This window comes from Lepisma saccharinum, chromosome 5 (assembly GCF_977018435.1).
Source record: "Lepisma saccharinum chromosome 5, izLepSacc3.1, whole genome shotgun sequence".
Taxonomy (NCBI): domain Eukaryota; kingdom Metazoa; phylum Arthropoda; class Insecta; order Zygentoma; family Lepismatidae; genus Lepisma; species Lepisma saccharinum.
Window position 1 is genome coordinate 67,713,167 of NC_139233.1, and position 26,117 is coordinate 67,739,283.

The window sequence follows — 26,117 nt, forward strand, 5'->3', positions numbered from 1 at the left end:
CTCCAATAGCTAAACATACTACTAAGCTATCTAAACGTCCCTTTTTCTCAAAACTGATTTGAATGGAGTTATGCCACGCCACTTGTACTCTGAACCTCTCATTTTGCATATATTTAGTTTCATAGTTCTATCCCTTCAGCTATATTGTGAGCGGTCATGTTGAAATTAGTTTAAAAATGATCCATTATAATTTATCCTTTCTCTTTGTAGCTGGATTGGTCAAGAACTTTGCAAACCTTTGGAAAGTTATGTTCCTGAATGGTTAAATTTGAATGTTTGCTTTATTGGAGGATGTTGCAGAGTATATCCTAATAGTATAGCAAAAATGCGATCTGTAGTTGACAACTATCTTTCATAGTCAACAGCTACATGCCATGAGAAGAAATTGCAGTAATGTGGTGCCTTATTGTTTTAAAAATGACATAATTGTAAATTAAAACTACTGTATTAATATGTAAATGAATTGTTAGATTTTGTATGGATATACATAATTGTCACTATTTTTGTACTGCATGGTTTGCTAGAATTTGTATTTGAAATCAACAATAAACATAATATATTTTCTAATTTTTGTCTGGACATCTACAGGAATACTAGACGGTTAGATATCTAGGCTGTTTGAGGGGAAGAAAGGCACTTTAAGTCAAAGAATGCTATTTTACAGTGGACAGTTATTTGTTTTTCTTATTTTAATAGCAAACATTACAGACATGATATACATGTTGAATCATCACTGTTTAGAATCTTTACACATAAAATCAAACTTATATTTTCTTTAATTGATTCAGTGAGACTTAAATGGAAACGACAGAAAATCGCAGTTTATGACTTACGTGCCTTTTCCCAAACACCCTACATATAATGTAAATTGCATATGCTTTTTCTCTGTACTGAAGATGTTGCCAAGCTGTAAATCATAAATGTTTACATATTTTCTGATGAGCGATCCTAATTCCCCCAATTTAGATATTAGTTCTTCTGCCCTCTTTTTCTTACCTAGGTTTGCACTAGCACAGGGCATCATCATACAACACTGACAAGCTTTCACAGCACATAGAGGATACCAATAATTAAGATACTCACATTTTCCATGAAGCTGTCTTAATTACATTAGTTTCTATTAATTTTGGTAGCCACTGCCATCATCCTCGTTGGAATTCGTTATGTTGTTGAACGTCAACTCTCCACATGGTGCAGCAAAGCTGAAATCCAAGTCAGACAACCTGTACCATCAACGTAACCCGCTCCACCATCGCAACCAGATCCCAGTAACAAAACCAAGTGGTTTGCCTTTCCCTACCATCCTACCACATCCAACCACCTTACCAAAGATCTCCGCCCCTACAACATCCAAATAGCACACAAACAAACCTTCAAAATAGCTGACCAACTAAACAAACATAAACGGTACTTCCTCTTCCCCTTAACAATCCAGGCATCTATGATGCTGAATGCGAGTGCAAGACTCATTACATCGGCAGATCCATCAGGCCCATCAGTGAGAGAATTGAGCAGCACCTATCAAATGCAAAAACTGCCCAACCCACCACCGGACTTGCAAAGCATATCAAATTCCACAACCATAAAATTGAGAAAGTACATGTCAAAATACAAAGCGCACACTCTCATACACACAAATCAAAGAAACGCACACCATCATGCACTACAACCAGGAACTCAACATAGATAGTGGTCAGGCACACCACGCCTGGCTTCCGTTACTGCAGCAATTAACACCGGTGAACAGCAGATGACATGTACGCAGATATACAGGCGACAGCAGCAGCAATTTAGGAAGAAACAACAGAAATGCACCAAGCAACAACACAATAAATTCCAACGAGGATGGTGGCAGTGGCTACCGAAATTAATAGAAAAATAATGTAAAACAGCTTCACGGAAAACGTGAGTACCTTAATTATCAATTACCACGTTTCTGATTCCCATAGTATGAATAAGGATGCCAAGATGAACAACTCTTCTCGGTAGCATTTTACTTGTCAAGACCCTGTTTTGAAGCTACTACCTCTCAAAAATGGCATTTTCTGTCCTGTATGCATGCAGTCACGTGATACAATTCAAGGTTGCCAGTAGTGTTTGCTTGTTTATGTTTTTGCATTGAAGGCATATTTAAATTATGTTCCGAGGTACTCACACTACAGATAACAACCCTTACAACTGGTTACATAGTCTATTCGTAGTATAAAAAAATGTCTTGACAATATTTAACTGAGCCATGAGCTTGCAGTGTCAAAACAAGGCATTTATTACTAAAATGTCACGAAGAAAAGTTGCTCATCTTGATGTCCCCCTACACGTGAAAGTTGTTGTATACTGACACCTCATATATTCAAAATTTAAGGAACCCGATTAACACTCACCAGATAAAGCAAATAGTTGATATGTAAATCATAACTGCCATTAATATTAATGCACAAGTAAAGAAAGCATACAGCATAAAAGAACAGACAATAAGGAGAGGATGAAATACAAGCAAACAAATAATAAATGTATGCTGGAAAGTTCATAAATATTACATTTATTATCAATAGTGAATAATTATAACAAGTGATTGATATTATTGTAATTAATACTGGTAATTACTTATTACATAATCATTACAGATTTATGAATCACATCCAAATGACCAAAAATATAATATATTAAACTGATAAAAATCCTTTATAATTCTATGCAATTAAAAAAAGCAATTACAGCTGTATATATAAAAAGCAACAAAATTCAACCAAATAAGTGTTCTCCCCCTATTTCATTTCCTGTCTAGCATTACAATTGACATACACTTTTACACATTTTGCCATAACATTAAGATATGTAAAATGTTGGTAAGCATAATTCTATAGTTATCACCCACTATTTTAATAACTCAATATTTCTAACTGTAGTATGGGATATATTCTGAGAGAAAAATCAAATGTAATTCTTTTATATAAAAATAATAATAACCATAGGAATATTGCATTTTTGCTTTCTCCTCTTGTATAATTATAAATTAATGTTTTCCAGTTGTACAATTTTTCACAGAGAATCTAGTACAAGGCACTGAGAGATGAACAGATATGTAAACTCACTTTGCCATAATCACAAGCCACTTAAAGAACAAAATTAAACATATGTGGGGAAAAATTAATGAATTTGTAGCTAGTCAAATGCTTTTTAAAAATTGTTAAAAAAAAAACGATTTTTGTCAACTTTCAACAAGGTGCACTGGTAACATCATACTAAAAACTTGTCATGTTGAAGGAACCTTTTGTTAGGGTCAAGCAAGATTTTTCACCAATGTAAGAAGCCTGGCACAACAATGAGTCTTCCTAACAATTTGTACTCCTTAGCATTTTGAAGAATCCATCAAGATATTAAAATGACAAAACTGAATGTTGCTTTTCTGTTGAGATTTTATTACCTTTTTCATTTAAATGGATTTGGCACTATAATGTAAATAACAATTCCAATGTCTTTTACAACTCTTCAAAACAAAAATATTCAGCATAGGTATGAATCATCACACATATTGAAAGTAAAGAATTCCAAAGTTTTGAAAGGTATCAAAATATATCAATGTGGCACAATGGCATTATCACTGTTCCTATCATTTGGCACCAACACTACTGATTGTGGACTTACAGAAGTAACATGATCCTTAACGTTGAACATAACATGAAGTTATTTAATTTTAACCTGATATGAATGTTAATAACATTCACATAAAATAACAGACTGGAAGCAACAGACATTTTAAAATTGTTGATATTGCACAGCCTGGTAGCATGATCACATATAGAAGGAAGATGGCATTGTCACACCTCGTGAGTCACCAGGCAGGCAGGCAGGCAGGCAGGCAGGCAGGCAGGCAGGGAGGGAGGGAGGGAGGGAGGGAGGGGCCGGCCTGCCGGTGGAATTTCTGCTGTCGTCAATGTCTTCATTTTCGAATCAATATATCTTATAAAGCAATCAGAGGACGCTGACTGATCTGATCACCAATCGACTGTTTGAAATGTCACACTTACCTCTGAAATCTCATTAACCGATTCTTCGTATAGATCAACCGAAAAATTGAATCCGCGTATTTATATCCTCATTATATTCTAGAACGTTCCGCAGATAAAACGATTCGTTAATATTGCCAGTAGTTGACTCCTTCTCTCATTCAAGAACGTACCCTCTCCCGCCTTCCAGAGATTAGAAATTACAACAAATCGCCCTACGTGTGGCGCTACATTTGTTGTGCAGCTTCCAACTGCTGACAAGTCTCTACATAGTGCTCAAGTGCGCTACGACAACACCGAAAGCGCAAGAAAAGTGTACGTGCAATATTATCAACAACAAGGTTATAGAACATTCTCCGTCTTGCCTCGATAATTGTCTATCTCCTTAAATCATCGTCACATTATTCAAAAAGCCAAAAACCTAATTTTATCTAATGTAAAATAAAAAAGAATCCGGGGGGGGGGGGGGGGGGCTTGAGCCACCTCAACCCCAGCTTGGATACGTGTTATTAACAATAACAGGGTTATAGAACATTCTCCGTCTTGTCTCGATAATTATTTCTCCCAAATTATCATCACATTATTCAAGAAGCCAAAATCCTAATTTTATCTAGTGTAAACAGAAAAAAATCCTGAAGGGGGCTCGAGCCTCCTGATTCCCACCTTGGATACGTGCTATTGACAATAATAGGGTTATAGAACACTCTCCGTCTTGTCTCGATAATTATTTCTCTCAGATTTATAAATTTATTATCTTCATATTATTCAAGGCGCCAAAAATCTAATTTTATCTAGTGTAAGTTGAAAAAAATTCCTGAGGGAGGGGGGCTCGAGCCACCTCATCCCCACCTTGGATACGTGCTATTAACAATAACAGGGGTATAAAACATGCTCCGTCTTGCCTCGATAATTATATTTCTCTCCTTACTATTTTCACATTATTTAAGAAGCCAAAAACCTAATTTTATCTAAAGTAAACTGATTTTTTTCTGGGGAGAAGGTCGAGCCCCCTGTGCTCCATCTTGGATGCGTGCTATTATCAATAACAGGGTTACGGAACATTATCCGTCTTGCCTCGATAATTATTTCTTTCCTTAAATTATTGTCACATTATTTTATTTCACACCACAAGAAACAAAAAACCTCATTTTATCTAGTGTAAACCTAAAACTTTCGGGGGGGCTCGAGCCCCCTAAGCCCCCCCTCTGAATACGTGCCTGGTTCAGAGGACAAGTGGCATAACTCCACTTTTCATGAAAATTGAGTAAGTGTGAAGTATCAACATTTCAGTGTTACAAGCATCTACTAAGTTTCAAATTCTGGCTCATAGAGGCACCACTATGTGCTCCAATAGCTAAACATACTACTAAGCTATCTAAACGTCCCTTTTTCTCAAAACTGATTTGAATGGAGTTATGCCACGCCACTTGTACTCTGAACCTCTCATTTTGCATATATTTAGTTTCATAGTTCTATCCCTTCAGCTATATTGTGAGCGGTCATGTTGAAATTAGTTTAAAAATGATCCATTATAATTTATCCTTTCTCTTTGTAGCTGGATTGGTCAAGAACTTTGCAAACCTTTGGAAAGTTATGTTCCTGAATGGTTAAATTTGAATGTTTGCTTTATTGGAGGATGTTGCAGAGTATATCCTAATAGTATAGCAAAAATGCGATCTGTAGTTGACAACTATCTTTCATAGTCAACAGCTACATGCCATGAGAAGAAATTGCAGTAATGTGGTGCCTTATTGTTTTAAAAATGACATAATTGCTTATTTTAACAGCAAACATTACAGACATGATATACATGTTGAATCATCACTGTTTAGAATCTTTACACATAAAATCAAACTTATATTTTCTTTAATTGATTCAGTGAGACTTAAATGGAAACGACAGAAAATCGCAGTTTATGACTTACGTGCCTTTTCCCAAACACCCTACATATAATGTAAATTGCATATGCTTTTTCTCTGTACTGAAGATGTTGCCAAGCTGTAAATCATAAATGTTTACATATTTTCTGATGAGCGATCCTAATTCCCCCAATTTAGATATTAGTTCTTCTGCCCTCTTTTTCTTACCTAGGTTTGCACTAGCACAGGGCATCATCATACAACACTGACAAGCTTTCACAGCACATAGAGGATACCAATAATTAAGATACTCACATTTTCCATGAAGCTGTCTTAATTACATTAGTTTCTATTAATTTTGGTAGCCACTGCCATCATCCTCGTTGGAATTCGTTATGTTGTTGAACGTCAACTCTCCACATGGTGCAGCAAAGCTGAAATCCAAGTCAGACAACCTGTACCATCAACGTAACCCGCTCCACCATCGCAACCAGATCCCAGTAACAAAACCAAGTGGTTTGCCTTTCCCTACCATCCTACCACATCCAACCACCTTACCAAAGATCTCCGCCCCTACAACATCCAAATAGCACACAAACAAACCTTCAAAATAGCTGACCAACTAAACAAACATAAACGGTACTTCCTCTTCCCCTTAACAATCCAGGCATCTATGATGCTGAATGCGAGTGCAAGACTCATTACATCGGCAGATCCATCAGGCCCATCAGTGAGAGAATTGAGCAGCACCTATCAAATGCAAAAACTGCCCAACCCACCACCGGACTTGCAAAGCATATCAAATTCCACAACCATAAAATTGAGAAAGTACATGTCAAAATACAAAGCGCACACTCTCATACACACAAATCAAAGAAACACACACCATCATGCACTACAACCAGGAACTCAACATAGATAGTGGTCAGGCACACCACGCCTGGCTTCCGTTACTGCAGCAATTAACACCGGTGAACAGCAGATGACATGTACGCAGATATACAGGCGACAGCAGCAGCAATTTAGGAAGAAACAACAGAAATGCACCAAGCAACAACACAATAAATTCCAACGAGGATGGTGGCAGTGGCTACCGAAATTAATAGAAAAATAATGTAAAACAGCTTCACGGAAAACGTGAGTACCTTAATTATCAATTACCACGTTTCTGATTCGCATAGTATGAATAAGGATACCAAGATGAACAACTCTTCTCGGTAGCATTTTACTTGTCAAGACCCTGTTTTGAAGCTACTACCTCTCAAAAATGGCATTTTCTGTCCTGTATGCATGCAGTCACGTGATACAATTCAAGGTTGCCAGTAGTGTTTGCTTGTTTATGTTTTTGCATTGAAGGCATATTTAAATTATGTTCCGAGGTACTCACACTACAGATAACAACCCTTACAACTGGTTACATAGTCTATTCGTAGTATAAAAAAATGTCTTGACAATATTTAACTGAGCCATGAGCTTGCAGTGTCAAAACAAGGCATTTATTACTAAAATGTCACGAAGAAAAGTTGCTCATCTTGATGTCCCCCTACACGTGAAAGTTGTTGTATACTGACACCTCATATATTCAAAATTTAAGGAACCCGATTAACACTCACCAGATAAAGCAAATAGTTGATATGTAAATCATAACTGCCATTAATATTAATGCACAAGTAAAGAAAGCATACAGCATAAAAGAACAGACAATAAGGAGAGGATGAAATACAAGCAAACAAATAATAAATGTATGCTGGAAAGTTCATAAATATTACATTTATTATCAATAGTGAATAATTATAACAAGTGATTGATATTATTGTAATTAATACTGGTAATTACTTATTACATAATCATTACAGATTTATGAATCACATCCAAATGACCAAAAATATAATATATTAAACTGATAAAAATCCTTTATAATTCTATGCAATTAAAAAAAGCAGTTACAGCTGTATATATAAAAAGCAACAAAATTCAACCAAATAAGTGTTCTCCCCCTATTTCATTTCCTGTCTAGCATTACAATTGACATACACTTTTACACATTTTGCCATAACATTAAGATATGTAAAATGTTGGTAAGCATAATTCTATAGTTATCACCCACTATTTTAATAACTCAATATTTCTAACTGTAGTATGGGATATATTCTGAGAGAAAAATCAAATGTAATTCTTTTATATAAAAATAATAATAACCATAGGAATATTGCATTTTTGCTTTCTCCTCTTGTATAATTATAAATTAATGTTTTCCAGTTGTACAATTTTTCACAGAGAATCTAGTACAAGGCACTGAGAGATGAACAGATATGTAAACTCACTTTGCCATAATCACAAGCCACTTAAAGAACAAAATTAAACATATGTGGGGAAAAATTAATGAATTTGTAGCTAGTCAAATGCTTTTTAAAAAATGTTAAAAAAAAAACGATTTTTGTCAACTTTCAACAAGGTGCACTGGTAACATCATACTAAAAACTTGTCATGTTGAAGGAACCTTTTGTTAGGGTCAAGCAAGATTTTTCACCAATGTAAGAAGCCTGGCACAACAATGAGTCTTCCTAACAATTTGTACTCCTTAGCATTTTGAAGAATCCATCAAGATATTAAAATGACAAAACTGAATGTTGCTTTTCTGTTGAGATTTTATTACCTTTTTCATTTAAATGGATTTGGCACTATAATGTAAATAACAATTCCAATGTCTTTTACAACTCTTCAAAACAAAAATATTCAGCATAGGTATGAATCATCACACATATTGAAAGTAAAGAATTCCAAAGTTTTGAAAGGTATCAAAATATATCAATGTGGCACAGTGGCATTATCACTGTTCCTATCATTTGGCACCAACACTACTGATTGTGGACTTACAGAAGTAACATGATCCTTAACGTTGAACATAACATGAAGTTATTTAATTTTAACCTGATATGAATGTTAATAACATTCACATAAAATAACAGACTGGAAGCAACAGACATTTTAAAATTGTTGATATTGCACAGCCTGGTAGCATGATCACATATAGAAGGAAGATGGCATTGTCACACCTCGTGAGTCACCAGAACAAGAGCGTGTGATTATGCAGTCTGGTTGTGAAATTATAAACCATTCAGGGCCACTGTTAGGAGCATGCAATGCATGTCACCACACAGGGACTTGCGCTCTGAGGCGCCTTGCACTCTAAGGGACATTGCACTATCTATGTATATCTAGGAAACAAAATCAGTATTTTAAAAGGCTTAAAATTGAGCAAAATATTTTTACTTTAAATACGGCTCAACAATGAATTGAGCTAAAGGGTAGATCTTGGGATTTCATCGTGTTACTTCTCTACTAGTATGATGTGTTTCTGCAGAATACTAACATCATGGTTACTGACAAAAAAATTAATAAACAATGAACCTGTAGTGGATAGCTGCATACGATGATAAAATGTTTTTTGAATGTTCCATAGCACTGAACCAAGGCTCACCACAACAACAAGAAAAAAAAATAGGAGGTTATCAAGGAAAGTATTGTCCAATATTATTAATAATAACAATGTTGTTTAAATTTAAAATTTTCATGATATAAAGGCCTCACGGTTACAATTCGCACAGTGCTTTGCATTTCCTAACCACAGCCCTGGAATAATTTCATTTTTGTCTATGAGAAATTTCCTGTCTCCATTTTTTTTATTTACAGCCCTTCAGCTCTTTCTCTTTTTCACATATTCCTATCTGTGTGTACCTTAAAGCAGTTTATCATTTACATATTTTTATTTTTGTTTGGGCCCATGTTTGAACATATATTGTATTATTTTACTAACACTGTCACGAAAGGTAAACGTAACATATTATACTGGGGTTGTGGTTCTTTAACAGGCTTTTATCAATCCATTTGTCTAGGAATACAAACAAATTGAATAATGTCACTGGAACAATGTATGTGCTATGCAAAAGCATGAATTACAAAGAGGGCATGGGCAAAAGTGTTTTTTTTTTGTAAGGAGATTGCAACATTTAAAAAATTCACACTCAGATATGCACACCAAAAAAAGTATCACTGCTGAAGCACTTGGTATTCTGTACTAACAATACATTGATGAAGTGTGACACAAATTGCACTAAAAAAAGCTCATGTGTCCTTACTAGCAAGACCACACACATCTCATTTTTAAGCATGCAGTAGTTGCTGCAACACTGATTTTTTTTTTTTGTGAGAAAAATATCTATCACTGGCATGCTCGGCAATGTTGATGTACTATTTTTCAGGCATCTATAATTTTTTAATTGTAAAGATCTGCACAGAAAAGGTAAATAAATAAATAAAAAAAAAACTAACTTGTGTGCTCATGCACTAAATACTTCACTTTGGCTTGAAACACAGATGTGGGACTAAATTTTCATTGGTGTACATCTGGAATTCACTGGTGTTTAAGTTTACTGGAATGTAATCTGTGATGGGACCAAATTGCCAGTTCATAGTACCATACACAATGCAGATGCATAATTTGCGTATGTGTAAGAAACACTTGATAGCTCAATTGTGGCAGAAAACCTGTGGGTACAATACATTACAAATACATACTTGATGAGACACACAATGGATGTCATGTTGTTGTTATCACTGGTAATTATAAAATATTAATGGATCTACTCGGACCAATGTATCTCATCTCTGGTGGGTAGGAGATGTAAGCGGATGATATTCTGTAGATGGCGACGTGCCTTAACTTCCTCTTCCAAGTGCGTCGACAACTGCTGCAATTTCAATTGGAGATCTTTCACTTGGTCTTTTAGTGCATACACGGTATCCACCAAGCTCCTGGAAATATTTGTTTCAGAGATTTAGCAGAAAATATTTGTAAAAGAGCACACTTTTAAAGTTTTTGAGAATAAATTTTTAGGTGGGAAAAAAATGCCCATCAATTTCTTTTTTTTTAATGACAATTTGTTGCATATATTTTTAGAATATCTATTCTCGGACAGTTGGAAATTATTAAAAGATTGTAAATGCCTCAAAGTTAACCACAGATTAACATGAACTAGTCACAAAACTTTAAATTAAGACCCTTTGGTACTTTCTTATTTAGTTTACACCCTCAAAATTAGCATTCTTGGGCAACATCTGCCTTGAGCCATTAATTCATTAATTTCTAGAATTTCTTGTGTGGAATAAACTGATAATCAAAGTCTTAAAAGCATTCCATATCAATGTTCTTCGGTTTCCACGTTAAAAGGTAGTTTTGCAATGATCTGCATATCAACAAATAACAGTACAAAAGATAGTCATCTTACTTCATAGCTACACTTCTACTGTATCTGTAGAGATGAATATTCCAATTTCTTTCTCTAATTCCAACTTACTTACGTGAAATTTAGAAGATTTCGCACATCCGCGTTGCACAATTTAATGGTTCAATCCTATTAATTTCGAAGATCCACTGTCTTCATTCACAAAAGGGTACGGCATTTGAAGCGGAGATGGTACCGCGTCACTACATTGTTTGTTCCCGGGCGGCGGTGGTTGCGATTTTTCCCGTTCGGCAGCACTGGCGCGTGCATCTTGGTTTGCGTCGTCTGCTTCCTGTTGTCTGGTGGCGTTGTCAGTTGGGGGTTGGGGGGCTAGGGCGTGTTGCTCGGTAATGTGCCGTTCCTGTTCCCCGCGTGGCTGGAGGGGGGTCGAGTATGTGCATAGCATCTTTTCTTTTTCAGGTCGGGGATCTTTCTGAGGACAGGGCGCCAAGTTGGGTGTGCTTGTCCATTGTCCAGGTTTAGTGCTGGTTTCTGCTGGATGATGGCATGGGTTTCTTTGATGGTGTTTTCTATGACAGAGCCGGTTGGGTGAAGTATGGATATGGAGGAGATGGTGTGGTTAGTGGAGTGGAGGTGTTGGGAGAGGCCTGATTTAGGTGTGTCGTTTTTGGCATCTTTTACATGTTCGTTAATCCGTTGGTGCGGATGGTTCTGCCAATGTAGGTGTTGTGGCATTGGCATGTGGTCTTGTAGACACCGGGGGATGCAAGTTTGGGTAGGTAGTATCTCTTGAAGTTGGGTAGTGCCCTTCCGATTTGGGATATGGGTTTGTGTGCTACTCGGATGTTGAAGGGTTTGAGGGCCTTGGCAAATTTTCCAGATGTGGTGGGGTGGTAAGGAAAGGCGATCCATTTGGGTTTAGGATTTTGGTTCGGGTTATCTCTGTTTCTTGGGTGTCTGAACTGGGCTTCTGTTTTTGCGCACCACATGGATAGTTGGCGCTCGGTGTAACCGTTGTTTAGGCCTATTTCCGTTACGCACGCTATTTCATCTTGCAGGTCATCTTCTGTGCAGCTGTGTGTGAAAGCTCTTCTGTAAAAGTTCATCCACACTCCAGCTTTCTGTTTTGGTGGGTGGTTGGATTTTGCATGGATATACTGGGTGCCCGAGCCTGGTTTCCTGTATACGGATGTGACGAACTTGTCTTGGAGTCGTTGGATGCTGAGGTCGAGAAAGTTGAGGTGGCCATTTTGTTCCCTTTCAACGGTGAAGTTTATGTTGGGATGCGCGCGCCAGTGCTGCCGAACGGGAAAAATCGCAACCACCGCCACCCGGGAACAAACAATGTAGTGACGCGGTACCATCTCCGCTTCAAACGCCGTACCCTTTTGTGAATGAAGACAGTGGATCTTCGAAATTAATAGGATTGAACCATTAAATTGTGCAACGCGGATGTGCGAAATCTTCTAAATTTCACGTAAGTAATTTTAAACCGCGTTTACCGCAACCACCAATAATTCCAACTTATTTAAACAAAGGCAGGCAATATATTAAAAAAAAATGTGTCAATTACAACACTTACTTCTCTTCAACAATAGTTTGGTTGCCAGAAATTTCTTCTACTATTATCTTTTCTTCTTCCGCTATTAGGACTTGTGGGCTGTCCAAAAGAGCTGCAAGACAAGATAAGTTGTCAGAATAAATTGCAATATGTGCCTTTCTTTTATGTCACACTCGTGTAAAAATATACGTTAAATGTGTTTTAGAAATGGCATCCATCATAATCTTTCATTCTCATGTGAAAATGTAGCAAGGTCATGAGATATATATTAGGCAGCATCAAGGCTCACAGTCAGTCTGCCATTTGGCTCGTTCACCGTTCACACATGTTTTGCTGCAGTGGAGGTACGTGTTCATCCAAAGAGGTTCCATTCTGGAGACATTGCAGTTACTGCGACATAACGATTTCCATCAACCCATAGCATAGTGTAATAAGGCATGTCAGACCATGAAGAGCTAATGACAATGTTCAGAACCAAAGTCTCCAGGTCAGAGGAGAAGCATCAGGATACCAGAGAATATGGTTCAAGTGCACAATGCCCACTACATCTCCTGTATGGAACCTATTCGGATGGATGCTTTCACTGTCACAATTCATGTCTGAACTGGCCAATGTTCCGTGGGAGACTGATTACTAGAGGCACATATTTTTGGTAAATAAAATAGCAAAATTTCGGTACAAAAACAGAATCAATTGTGAATATAATCCTAAATTTGATTTGAAAACTGCACTTACTTCACAAAATAAACATATCCCTTCTAATAACACATCTATGTCATTACCAGAATATTAAATAAATATTTGAGAAGCAAGAATGGACCCCTTTATACAGGTAAAAAAAAAAAGGTAAAGTGCTCCCCTGTGCTTAGCACCACGCCATGAAGGCATATAGGGGGTGTGGGGTAACGTCCCACACTTTCTTGATCTGGCCGTGAGTGGGGGTGATGTGATTAGCATCACGTCCCTGACTGCCTTTACCCCTCCGGGTTTCCCCCAGGCACCCATGTGATTTAATGATGGGTAGGTGCCAGGGCCGCTTCCGTTAGAAAAGTTCCTGGATTTGAACCGGCCGAGGATTGAACCTGGGACCTTTAGCATGGTAGTCAGACACTCTAACGTTGGAAGCGGCCTCGGTGCCCACCCAGCGTCGAATCACATCGGTACCTGGGGGGTAAAGGCGGTCAGGGGCATGATGCTGATCACATCACCCCCACTCAAGACTGGATCAAGAAAGTGTGGGGTGTTACCCCCACACCCCCTATATGCCTTCATGGCGTGGTGCTAAGCACAGGGGAGCACTTTACCTTTTTTTTTTTTACCTGTATAAAGGGGTCCATTCTTGCTTTTCAAATATTTACAGCAGGATTAAGTAATTTTCCTTGAATTGCATAACTTGCAGGATAATTCTGACTTCAGAAAGTGTCACATCAGTAAATAAATTCAAAATTTCATGTTAAAAGAGTCTATTTCACATTATTTCGTGACAAAACAGGGTAGAAAAATGAACCTCCCACCTTTCAGAAACATGAAAAATTAACATTACAATGTGTTACTTCACATTTTGTGTTTTCTTCATAAAGGAAATATGCATACCTCTACTGATTACAAACTTGTTGGTAACACTGCGGAGGACAACAGATGGTGGCTAATAATATCAAGAGTTCCCATGTTTAAATCCCTCTAGAAACACATGGTTTGGATTTCACTCAAAACTATTCTGTTCTGAACAAAGTCAAAACTAGTGCTGAGCCAATATCAGGTATCGGTATCTGAAAGTATTGGTTCAATTTTAATCACTGAAACTGGCCAATAATTTCCCCAAGTCCAGGTGTCTTGCAGAGTCCACAAGTATGCTGCGTGACACTTCCGTGGAGTCTAAATATCCTGTGAATTATGCAAAGTATATTTTTCATTATTTTGGCAACAGCTTTGTGGGGAGAAATGGATTTTGTGTTTAACCTTTTCCAGACGAGCGAGAGGCATAGCTTGTCATTCACTATAAAATTCCATTGTGAATGAATGATGTGCATATCTTGTGCACGAGTGTGGTAACCACTTCTTTCAAATTTCAACTGATGGATGTCATGTTTTCTTCGTTGCTAAATTTCACTTGCACTTTTGTCGAATTAAGTTGTGCTTTTGTTTATACTCTTGAAAATAGCATTTAATAATTTATGTCCACATTGTGGAAATTTCTTACAATGATTGTGCAGTTAGGGATGATTTTGATCCAAATAGAAAGGTTTTACATTATTTTTATGAATTAATTTTATATTATCTATTCAAAATATGTTTTCAGTAACTTTTATGCAACGTTATATTTTTTTTACTTTCAAAAAATTGCATAAAATTATGTTTTTAGGAATAAAGATCAAATAATACTTACTGTTACCTGAGCTATATTACTGAAGATAAATACAAATCATTTAATTATGTTTATCAACCATGTTTCTAAAACTAAATGCTGTATATGCACAACATTAATTCTACTAAATATCTATGAAATAAGGCACATCAAATTATACTAATCTCATTTACACACCCATTCACACACTCTCGTCTTTCTTTCTATCAAGTCAACAACAGCAGTACATGATTAGGTTGATTTGCTTTATTTTACTTCGCTTTTGTGCCATTTTTGGCTAATTGCGAAGATGGGGATGAGTGATGATATGATGAAATTCATGAATTGACACTCGCAAACATCCATGCCCAGGTTGGAATTTTAACTCAGGACCCCTGGCATCGTAGCGTGATGTGACCCTGTCACGGTGCCTGGCTACATGATTAAAAAAACTGATTAACATTCCAATTTTATCACTTAACATCTATGTACAGAATTAAACTAACATTCCTGAAAAAAAGTCAAAACTGTGGAAATCAAACACATGCAATCACTTTATAAAACTATGTATTTATTCACATCTGACAAGGCATGGTAAAGTACAAGGTACCAGCATAATAAATGATTTACCATTGAATAAAAACACACAGCATAAACCAGAGAGAATTGCTTCCATATTAGAAAAATACCACCAAGGTAAGTAATAAAGGTATGAATGAATGCAGTCAAGTTAAACATTGTCTATGATTAGAAGTAAGCCTATTTAAAAAAAAATGCAATGAAACTTGGAACCAGATCTTTTTCTACCAAATTAAAAATTACAATGGGATTTCAAACTATAACATATTTTCAAGGTGGTACTGGAAATATATTCACAGTTCCAGAACAGTAAAGAGGAGTATTAAAAAATGTATTACTCAATGGCCAAATATTCCACTCAATGGCCTCATATTCCATTAATTGCACCACAATTAATTAAGCCACAATTAAATAAGCAAATTTATATTATGAGCAAAATTTTCACAAATAGCATCTATAATGTTTTTGTCTGTTGTCTGTGTTAAGAAAGCACTTGACGGTGACACTCAAAACTATGCCATCTATGGATTATGAAAGGCACATTTTGACTGTCGAACATAATATGTTCTCACATATATTTTTTAGGTACCCTGGTTACTATAATTGGGGCTGTTATAGATAAATTGGTTGCAATTATCGGTTTGTACTGGGATATCAGCATGTTGTTATAATTGTTAATAATTTCAAGGATCTGATATTTTTATAAATAGCTTCCACCTACTGACTGCCACGTGGGGGGACTCCGGCTGACAGATATACATGTCTTCAACAAAATGCAATCTTGTCACTGTTTATGGGGTAAAGAAGTACCATACAGAACCAACAAAGTTCCATAGCGTTAGGCAACATCATGCCAAACAACTTTTCTTACTAACATATTGCTTGTTGAGGCTTGTTTTGACATCAGCACTTGAAAAACAGCAGTTCCTATCTTATATATATGTATCCATACAGCACAGCCTCATAGCTATAATTGCTATTTATTTCTTCTGTGAGATAACATGCTCAAAGCAACCAAGTGGTATCTTTACCTTGAGGACAAGTGCGAGGAGCCAAATGTAAGGGGAAGATCTACATGTAGTGGTGTGTCGTCTTTTACTTTCTTTCAGTGGTCACCCTTACATTTTGCCATCTTTTCCTGTATTTCATCCTTTTTCTTCCCAACACAACTGCCTACACAGGCTAGTGGTATACAGAAGCTACAATTTTACATGGGAGTTTATGAAAGTTATTTCCTTTTCAGATACTCTAGGGACACAACAGAACAAATAAGTAAACTGAAAGAAGGGCTGAAAAAGAATTGGCTGTTCCATTGCTTTGAGTAGTGAAAACTTTTAGCTGAACTACTTATGTAAAAACTATATGTAATCAAAACTGCAGTAACACAGTATTAGAAAATTAATAAATGCAATACACGGACAATTATATTAATTATTCGTTTTACATCAATGCAGAGAAATTGATGTTCGTAGAAATCAGACCTTTGCAGTACATAAGGTAATATCACTAGTCAAATTTAAACAATCATACTGTGTATTGCCTTTTTCTAATAAACAAATTGTAATGTATAAAATCTATGCATTTACTTGTTTCATTATTATTATTTCTTTCTAGCACATATATTATTTTCTTTACAAAATATTTGCATTTAGTTCACACTTCATTAATTTATTTATAAATTGTAATCTATTAGAGCTATCCAAATAGCTAACAAAAACTTGTGTAGAAAATGATGAACTATTGTGACAGATCTAAAAAATTATCTACATTAAATCACTATTTTCTCCAAATAGTTCGTGTTAAGTTACTTTGGCAGCTCTAATAAATGAACTATATTCAATAAAAATAGTGACACAACTTACCCAATTTTCTTCAATATAACAAGAAGGAACTTTTTCTATCAAAAAATTATAGCCTGTGAAAATATATCTTAGTTGAATCACCTATGATAACACAAGATGTCAGCTATGATTATCAACATATTCGTTGCAGAAAGTGTTGGTTGGCGCTTGCATGCTACTATGTGATTGGGGCAAAGGGAAAGAAGCATACCCATTTTAGTGCTGCTGTAGAGTCCACATAACACCAGAGATCTGCTGCAGTTTCAGTTCATTGTTAGATCTGTTCATTAGTGCTGCAACCTTTGTGCACAGTGTGAATGAAATGTTACCCTAACCTGAATCGGTCTACTAGTTCGTCTAGAGGAAGAAATATTGATGCTGAGATCAAAACAATTAGTGAACTGGACAAATATCTGTAGGCTTGATTTCTTTGGGTTCAAGTATAGCAAAGATGTTTCAACTTTTATCAGTATTACATAAACTAGGTGAAATCACATAAAAAAACTACCAAAATTATTCTGTGTTGTAAATGGCAAAAATTACTATCCTTAAAACATTTTTTTTTAAATCATATATGCTATGAAGGATGACAACAGAAAAGTTGATGCCATGTGCTAACATGTGATACTTTTTTTTAATGTTAACCTTTACTGTATAAGAAATGCATTCTCTGTTGACTGTAATCAACAACAGATCATAAAAAGCACATACTGTTAGGCAAAAAATTTCAGCACCTGAGTAGAGTACTCAAATTTTGATCAGCAGAGCAAACGTGTTGCAGAATTCACTGTGTCCATTGAATCCCAAACATTAAAACAACAATGTCAACATTTAAAAAAGCTTTATCTTTTCATCATGCATCATCCGAATCAAAAAAAGTGTAAAAAATTAATGCCTACACAATGATGCCTAAATAATGATTAGAATTTCTGGACCCATCCAGGTTCCTCATCAGAGATTGGGGAAGGAATAAAAGTTGCATGTGGGTAAAAATGAGTAAGATTGAATAAAGATTATAGGTAATTGACATTTGTCACCTCTGCATATTTTGAAAATTCTGTAAGCAGCAATAAAGTCACTGCCAGAGTAAAACACCCTTATTTCACGGCACTTTTCTTCCTAGAAATATAAAGCCAAAAAAGGGTCAACAACTTGATAGTGCAGCAGTCACCGTAAGAGATAAAAAATAAAATTTTTCTCAATAAATTAAACCCATTCCATTGCTTGGTAATGTGACAAGAAAAGAGAGAAATGTAGTAAAACTTCCATCACAAATGTTTACCACATCCTATGTATCAGGCTTGATAAAGGAAAAGAGTGTTTGTTGCTCAATTTTTCTGCTACTCAGTACTAATTTTATCATTTTCTGACGTTCTCTCTAAGGAAATCTTAAGTCAGTGGGGTTATACATCCTCTAACCCTCCACTCTTTGGCACTGTGGCTTCTTTGAAAGGAAGGTTAGACAGTCATTATATTTTGTAACCTCACATTAATGTACATTGCAATACCATGCACTTATATTCTATAATTTCAAGATTGTATTTCCAACATGAGATATGTAAAATACTGACTAGAGATTCAAAAGAAACTGAAATTTACAGCACTCACCATTATATATCACCAACATACTAAACAAACTACTTTTAACATTTTAAATTCCGATAATTTCAATATTTAATGATAAAAAAAAGTATTTCAGTTTCAACCTTTTAACTCAAGAAATTATGTCCTCTTTACAAAAATTTACTATAATTTGTATTAGTATATGCACAATTTATTAACCATCATGCTATGACAGTATCGTTCATAAGTACTTATAACCATAGATGCAAACTTTCATGGTGTCCAGATTTACATCTTGATTACAATATTTTTAACAAATACCATAAAGGTATTACAGTGACTCACATATCTTGAAAACCTTTATTTTGTACCAGTCAGATACAATATTAATAATTGGAAACAATATAAACAGTAGTAACATACAAACACACCCACCATAATCAAACTTTTTTTTTAAGCTTGTTAATATTTTTAGATAAATTGTGCATGAAACCAACTTGAGCTTTTGAAGATACAATAAATTAATTTTCTTCCAGTATAAACACCCTTTAAATCTACCCCTTCCCCATACATATTATACACCAATTTTAAAGACCTCTCTATTTTGCGTTTTGATGCAAACCGAAATTTATACCACCATTAATTTAAATGAGAAAACCTACGGAAATAAATACACCTACAAAACACATTTTATTTTTATTCAAGGTAAGATATTTTCTTCTTTTTTTTATATATGAATATCTTTCTCATCGGGTAATCATGCAGATTCAAAATATGTATGTACAGTTTGAAGTCATTGAAGAATTGACATTTTTCAAAAGGATCACAGATTGACCAGTAGATAATTGTTATCCACTAAGTCATTTTAGCACCATCGCGTGCGTGTGTGTATGAGTATGTGTGTATTTGCATGTATCTTCTTTTTATATGTATAATTTGCATTACATAAAGGACTGAAAACAAAAAAAAAAGTTCTACTGTAATAAAGAACATGTTCATGTAAGCATAATATACACTGTCTATTCAGTGTGCTGCAAAAATAAATAAAAAATATTGAGAATTAAGTTGATCCCTGAAAGATGGCTATATATTATTTTAATTATGACTTTCTAAGATTTTATTAATTTATCAATTTATCAGCTCTTTTTATTTTTTTCCCACATAAAAGTGTTCTACACGTAGCCTCATACTTGTCACTATCATCTTTCATATATGAAAACCCACAATTTTCTGCTTGCTGCTAAACCTTTCTAACTTCATTGGAGTCACAGTTTTTCCGAGATTCTTAAAAGTAGGACAAGTTCATTTTCAAAACACAGTCTTACTTTACTTCCAACAAGAATTACTTTCTTTCAGTACACAAGCTTCATATTCTTAATTCTGCACAATGTAATCTTGTGCGGAAGCAGATTTACAATATATGAATTTCAGTTGAACTGCAGTAAAAATCCAATATACAAAGGAAAGTTGGAAAGTAGGTCACAAACAGCTATAAAACTGACTAAAATGAATACAAATGTGAAAATCATTTATGATTATATTTGCATATTTCCTTATTTCTCAAAGTAAGACCCCTTCCCCTGTAATTGAAAAAACCTATCCTGCCACTCTACCAGTACCCTGATATTTTTTTTTCTGCCAACAGAAAAGTTCATGGTTTTACTGTCTCAGCGAAATTCATAACTTGCATTCCATGTCATCTTGGCTCTCACCATGAGCACATTTTTCAGACATTCAAATGAACATGCATTAGCCAGTATTCAGATAGAAACAACAAGCGACACAAGCTCCCCACCCCCTTTGGTAAATAATAATAATAATAATAAGCATTCACTGCACACATGTGATCAAAGATCGAGGCAACATGATGCACACCATTGAGGAAAAGGTCAAGTCTGAGTGACATGCATGCAAGCAAGTGACTAGTTGTCTCACTTCAACATGAAAGGTTGCATTTATCCTTGGTCTGAAATTGTCCTATCCCTATCGGAGTTTTTGCAATGTCAGCCATAACAAGGCAGCTCGAACCCTTCCTGCTATTCGAGACATTTGTTCTGGTCACAATCTCAACAGGATGACCATGTTGACCTTCATCGTTAACTTTTGAGCATTCTTGAGGAAATCTGATTATCCAGTTGTGGATTGGTAACTTTTGAGCAATTCTTGAGGGAATTTGCTCACCCAATTGTCGAAGTTCTTTTATGGTTGTCATTGGACATGGTTGTCATTTTTTATACTGAGCTGAAAAATTGTAGGAGGCTGCTCTCATTGGGCGGAGAATGCTTCCCTTGCAAGGGGAATTTGAAAACTTGGTGCCACTGTCATTATTTACTTGCTTCTTCAAATACTCTTGCAACACCATGGTCAGTTGTCATATTTGCACCAAGCATATGTTTGGCAACAACAGACAACATACCACTTGGTGACAGGACCTGTATCAGGATAAACGTTCTCACATAACTGACATCTACCGACAACTTTTGAACTACTAACTCCCTTTATCAGCTATCCTATAATTGTTTCTGACCTACTTACTGACATTTCCTTGTATAAACCAATTCCGATGTTCAAGTTCTTTCTTGCACCAGTTTGATCATATAGCAGTTCAGGTCACATAGTTTGATCATACACTGGCAAGTTGAATACATTGCACGTGTTGTACTATTCTCTTGTTAGAATAAAAATAACAAATGTAGCTTTTAAGCTGTTTTCATGTACTGCTTTCAGGTCTTGAAAAATATTACCCCCTTCTCAGACAGAAATTTTGGTAATATTTTATTTTTGGCATACTGAAAATGTAATCCTGTTTATATTAAATAAACATATGTATCAGAATTGGTAAATTCCTTACATTGTTACATAACTAATATCTACCAATTCACTCACAATAACTGAATAATATTCATGTTAATAATGAGACTTAACAATACAGATGACTAATGCAATTGATGACTCAGTACAACTATTATTATTACAACAGTTTTGCAAACTTGTAAAATCAGTCACAAATGTGTAATTATAAATGAAAAAGCACACATAACAAGGCAGGAAAAAGATATAACTCACTTTTCCTTACAAACAAATAAATTTTACCACTTACAAACTTATTCTATCAAGTACAAAATTAAGAAATATATGAAAAACACTTTCACTGAAATAAAGAATTCTAATAATACAAAAACTAACAAATTTTATCAAAATTCAATACATAATTAAGACATACAAAAACTCTGAATGAAAAAACAAAAATTAATTCTATCAACTTATTATCTTGCACAATCCCACTAGCATCTAAAACAATATTCATGCAATCTGAACTTATCCATAATGCACGACTAGAAATATTTGCAAGGAAGACAATATTTTTTATGTAACACACTGATATGCATTACAGTTCTTAAGAATTCACGTCAGTACAAAATAAAATAATATTATAAATACATAGAAGGATTCTTTAGAATAAATAAGACATTTTATCTCAATGTAAAATAACACAACTACAACTACTCTATATTTTATTCAAAGAACTCAACAACAGACTTATCTAGTCCAGTCTGGATATTAATCGTATATTGCAAATTCCAAAATTATTGCTCCTGTTAGATTTAACAAGTACAATTTTTAAATCAGTTTGTATTTTCATAGTAAATATAAAATTCTGGTCATGACTGCACAAGAGGTGTTGAGAGGTAAAATTTCACATACTGTTGATCATTGTCCAAGTGGTGGCATGTTTTGATATATCCGTACAGCTGCTTCGTATTTGGAACCTGTTAACTTCACAGTCCCATTTATCTTTATTGGATTCCACATAGAACAATGGCTAACACTCTTACCCATGGTGCAAGTGGTCCTGGGTTTGATTCCCAGTGGGAGCCCCAAAATAGCTGTATTTGGTAGCTACTTGAACAAGAAGTTATGGGCTCTGGTATTACTAGAATTCTCGATAAGTTTCATCTCATTACAAAACTTGGCAAAATGAGATTTTCTTCATTCAGCAGTGATGAGACTCAATGCATTGACCATGCATCACGTGAGGAAAATGCTGCATGGTATGCCCTGACTCGGAGAGCTGTTTCGCTATGCAGTTTAAAATTCCCTTTATTACTGTAAGTTGAGGGTTCTGGATAAGGAAAGCAGCCATGGATATACATAACAAATCTTCTCCATCTTTATGTTACAGCTTTGTTGTATTAAAAATTTCTTTTAAAAGTTATACAGAAGTGCAGATTTTCTTTCAACAAGGAACGTGTGTGTTTATGTGAAAATTATTGGTTTGATTCATTTATTATTTTATTTTACTTCGCTGCCTCGTGGCTAAGTTGCGAAGATGGGGATGAGTGATGAAATTGATGAATGGACATTCACAAACAACCAAGCCCTAGCGGGATTCAAACCCAGGACTCCTGGTGTCGCAGCGGCATGTGCTAACCACTCAGCCACAGTGTCCGGCTATAATGTGATTATACTGGTAAATATGATTCTTCTTGTTACATACAATTTGTACAGCAAATGATGCCATTAAATAATGCTTTCCTGCACAAATATGTACACAATTTTTAAATATGTGCAAACAGATACATTTATACATTTGGTTTAACAATGGAAAAAATATTAAAAACTGTGTATACTACTCAAATACAGTAATTGATCGTGGTTCATGAAGCATTTGTCGTGTTGTGATAAAAAATACATGAAAAAGGCAAGTATTAGTCTGCAACCTGGAAATATTTTCGTTCTCAGGTTTGCAACATTTGTCAGTAATTTGATGAATATAAAATATTTTGAATATTGTACAGGATAAGCCAGATAATGTTACAATGAATAGAAAACAGCAGTGTAAATACATGTTGCAAAATGCCAAAACAGAACAACCTTGTGCATCTCATTCTGTTAACTGTTCATAACGAAAAAAAATATAGTCACATATCACTTCAATTAGCTAATCTGTGTATACAATGGACTTAAGCGATGCCATTCATTGTAAAATGATTAAAAGTGGTTTAATTTCTGAAGGTTTCAAACTGTTCAAAGTTAGAAATGTTAGTTTTAAAGTTACCAAAAATAGAAAGGGAAAAACTTCCCTGACCACACCACCATTCTTCGAAATAGCATTTCTCAATGCTATTTGTCTTTACATAATGTAATATTTCTTTTGGTTATAATTTCTGTTATGTTGGAAGAGGGTTCATAATATTCATGTTATTAACATGGTTTTTAATGCTGTTTATTCAGCATCATGTAGGTTTTGAAGTTTAATCACTTATTCTTTCTTTGTTAGCCTTTTTCATGTGAAGTTAACAGTGTTCTTCTAACTTTCAAACTTTGGCAAACTCACCATGGATATCACAGAAGATATGTTATCTATATTTTAAAGAATTGTACATTTAATCTACTATCTATGTCAAATTTCCTGCAGACGATGCACAATAAATAGTCCACATGACTTAAATGTGAAAAAAACAACTTCAAAAGCACTAAGAACTATTGGGTTTTGTCACTAAACGTCCATTCCTAATTCCTAGAACATATTCTGGGACATTCCATTGTCACGGGTGGGACATGCTGACTACATTTTTAATATTAAGCAACATTTTTCGTACAGTTTCTGTGCAATAAAATATGAAATTTAACACTGTTGATTAAACATAACTACCCTTAAAAATACTTTCCCATATTTGTAGCTATTAGTGAACAATTTTGTGTCATGGGTGGGACAGACGAAACACTGCCTCTTTACTTATTAAGAAATTTATTTTAATTTCTGTGAATTGTCAAATGGTGGAAAAAAATATTTAAGACAAAGAGAGAAGGTAATTGACTTTAGAATATTCTAGTGGAGTTGAATGGAAATTGTAACAATTAAAGGAGAAATTATTTGTTTTTTGGTGGTAAGGGTGGGACCCAATAGAAAACACAAGTAAATCCAAAAGTTTAAATGAATAATATGCAAAATACGTTCTAATTTCTAACTTAAGTATGTATAATACTTGAATTTTTATCCAAAATACAATATTAGATTGTTCACTCACAAGATAGGGTAAAGTTACAGCATTGCATTTAAGTTTAAAAATTTCAGATTCAGGGGCACTCCTCAAATATCAGGTTCTGTTTCCACTATAGCTTTATATCTCCCATCAGCAATAATGAATAACTTTTTAACAACAGATAGAAAAGTCCAAAAATACAAGCATTACTAAATCCATGACAAAAATGTTGTTCCAACGCATCATGCAATATAAATATTGTGTAAGCATTAAGTTACATAGTGAAATTAAAACTTGAAATTAGACAAACACGCATTATTTAACACGATTAATCCAGACTGGACTTTGTTATACTTTTTTATATATTCAAAATACTTTTTAAATGGCACATATTAAACAATGAAACAACATTGAAAATGCACTTGTAAAAAGAACACTTAAAAGTACTTGACTATATTCTCTTCTTGTGAACACTATTATGCATGCACATTAATACAAACATTCAAGTTAATTACAGTCATAGTCTTTCGACAGTATATACGATAAAAAATATGTATATAAATATCCTTTGGTTAATCAAAATGTGTTTTTCTAATTGTACGAACAACAAAGTTTCCACAGCACCAAGTAGATGCACGCATTTTTTGTTTAGCATTAAAATCCACACTACCAGGTTTGGGATAATTATCATGCAATACATTACCCCTTGTGAGATGGCCTAGGTCCACTGCAGAGTTTGGCAAGAGCCAAAACAAAAAGAACAGCATGGAAAAGAACAATAACCTCCTTTCAGAAACATTTAAATGTAGGAAATTAGCATTTAAATATAATATTATCATTACAATGAAATGCTTACCAGACTGTACCTCAAGTACAAATGCATTTGTACGTTCTCCCGATCTTACAATGAGATGATTAAGGTAAACACACAACAAATATGCACAAACACGTTAACTTGGATATACACCACAATGCAAGACAGTCTTATACAGGGTGCCCCGAAAAAGAACTCCAGGGTTTGCAGATTAAATATCTTTATTAGATTGGAAATCAGAAGAATACACAGCGCATAAAATGAAAGTATAATAATTCAAGTTTGATTCCTTATTAGTGGAACTCAATGTGTGCAC

The 26,117-nt window shown here is 34.9% G+C and overlaps 1 protein-coding gene across 4 annotated transcripts in view; it reads right to left on the minus strand.

Moving 5' to 3' along the window:
* Window positions 1-10,109: 10,109 nt before the first annotated feature.
* The window catches only part of RtGEF (Rho-type guanine nucleotide exchange factor), a 52,398-nt gene continuing 36,390 nt past the window's right edge, over window positions 10,110-26,117 (minus strand). For 2 of the 4 annotated variants that reach the window (XM_083122613.1, XM_083122612.1), the window contains exons 12-13: window positions 12,695-12,785; window positions 10,110-10,681 (exon numbers count right to left, since the gene is read on the minus strand). In XM_083122613.1, the coding sequence (XP_082978739.1) occupies window positions 10,510-10,681; window positions 12,695-12,785 (263 nt within the window). In that variant the 3' untranslated portion in view covers window positions 10,110-10,509. Of the gene's footprint in view, window positions 10,682-12,694; window positions 12,786-19,777; window positions 25,715-26,117 lie in introns of those variants that run through there. The other 2 variants (XM_083122615.1, XM_083122614.1) reach the window with 1 other exon arrangement.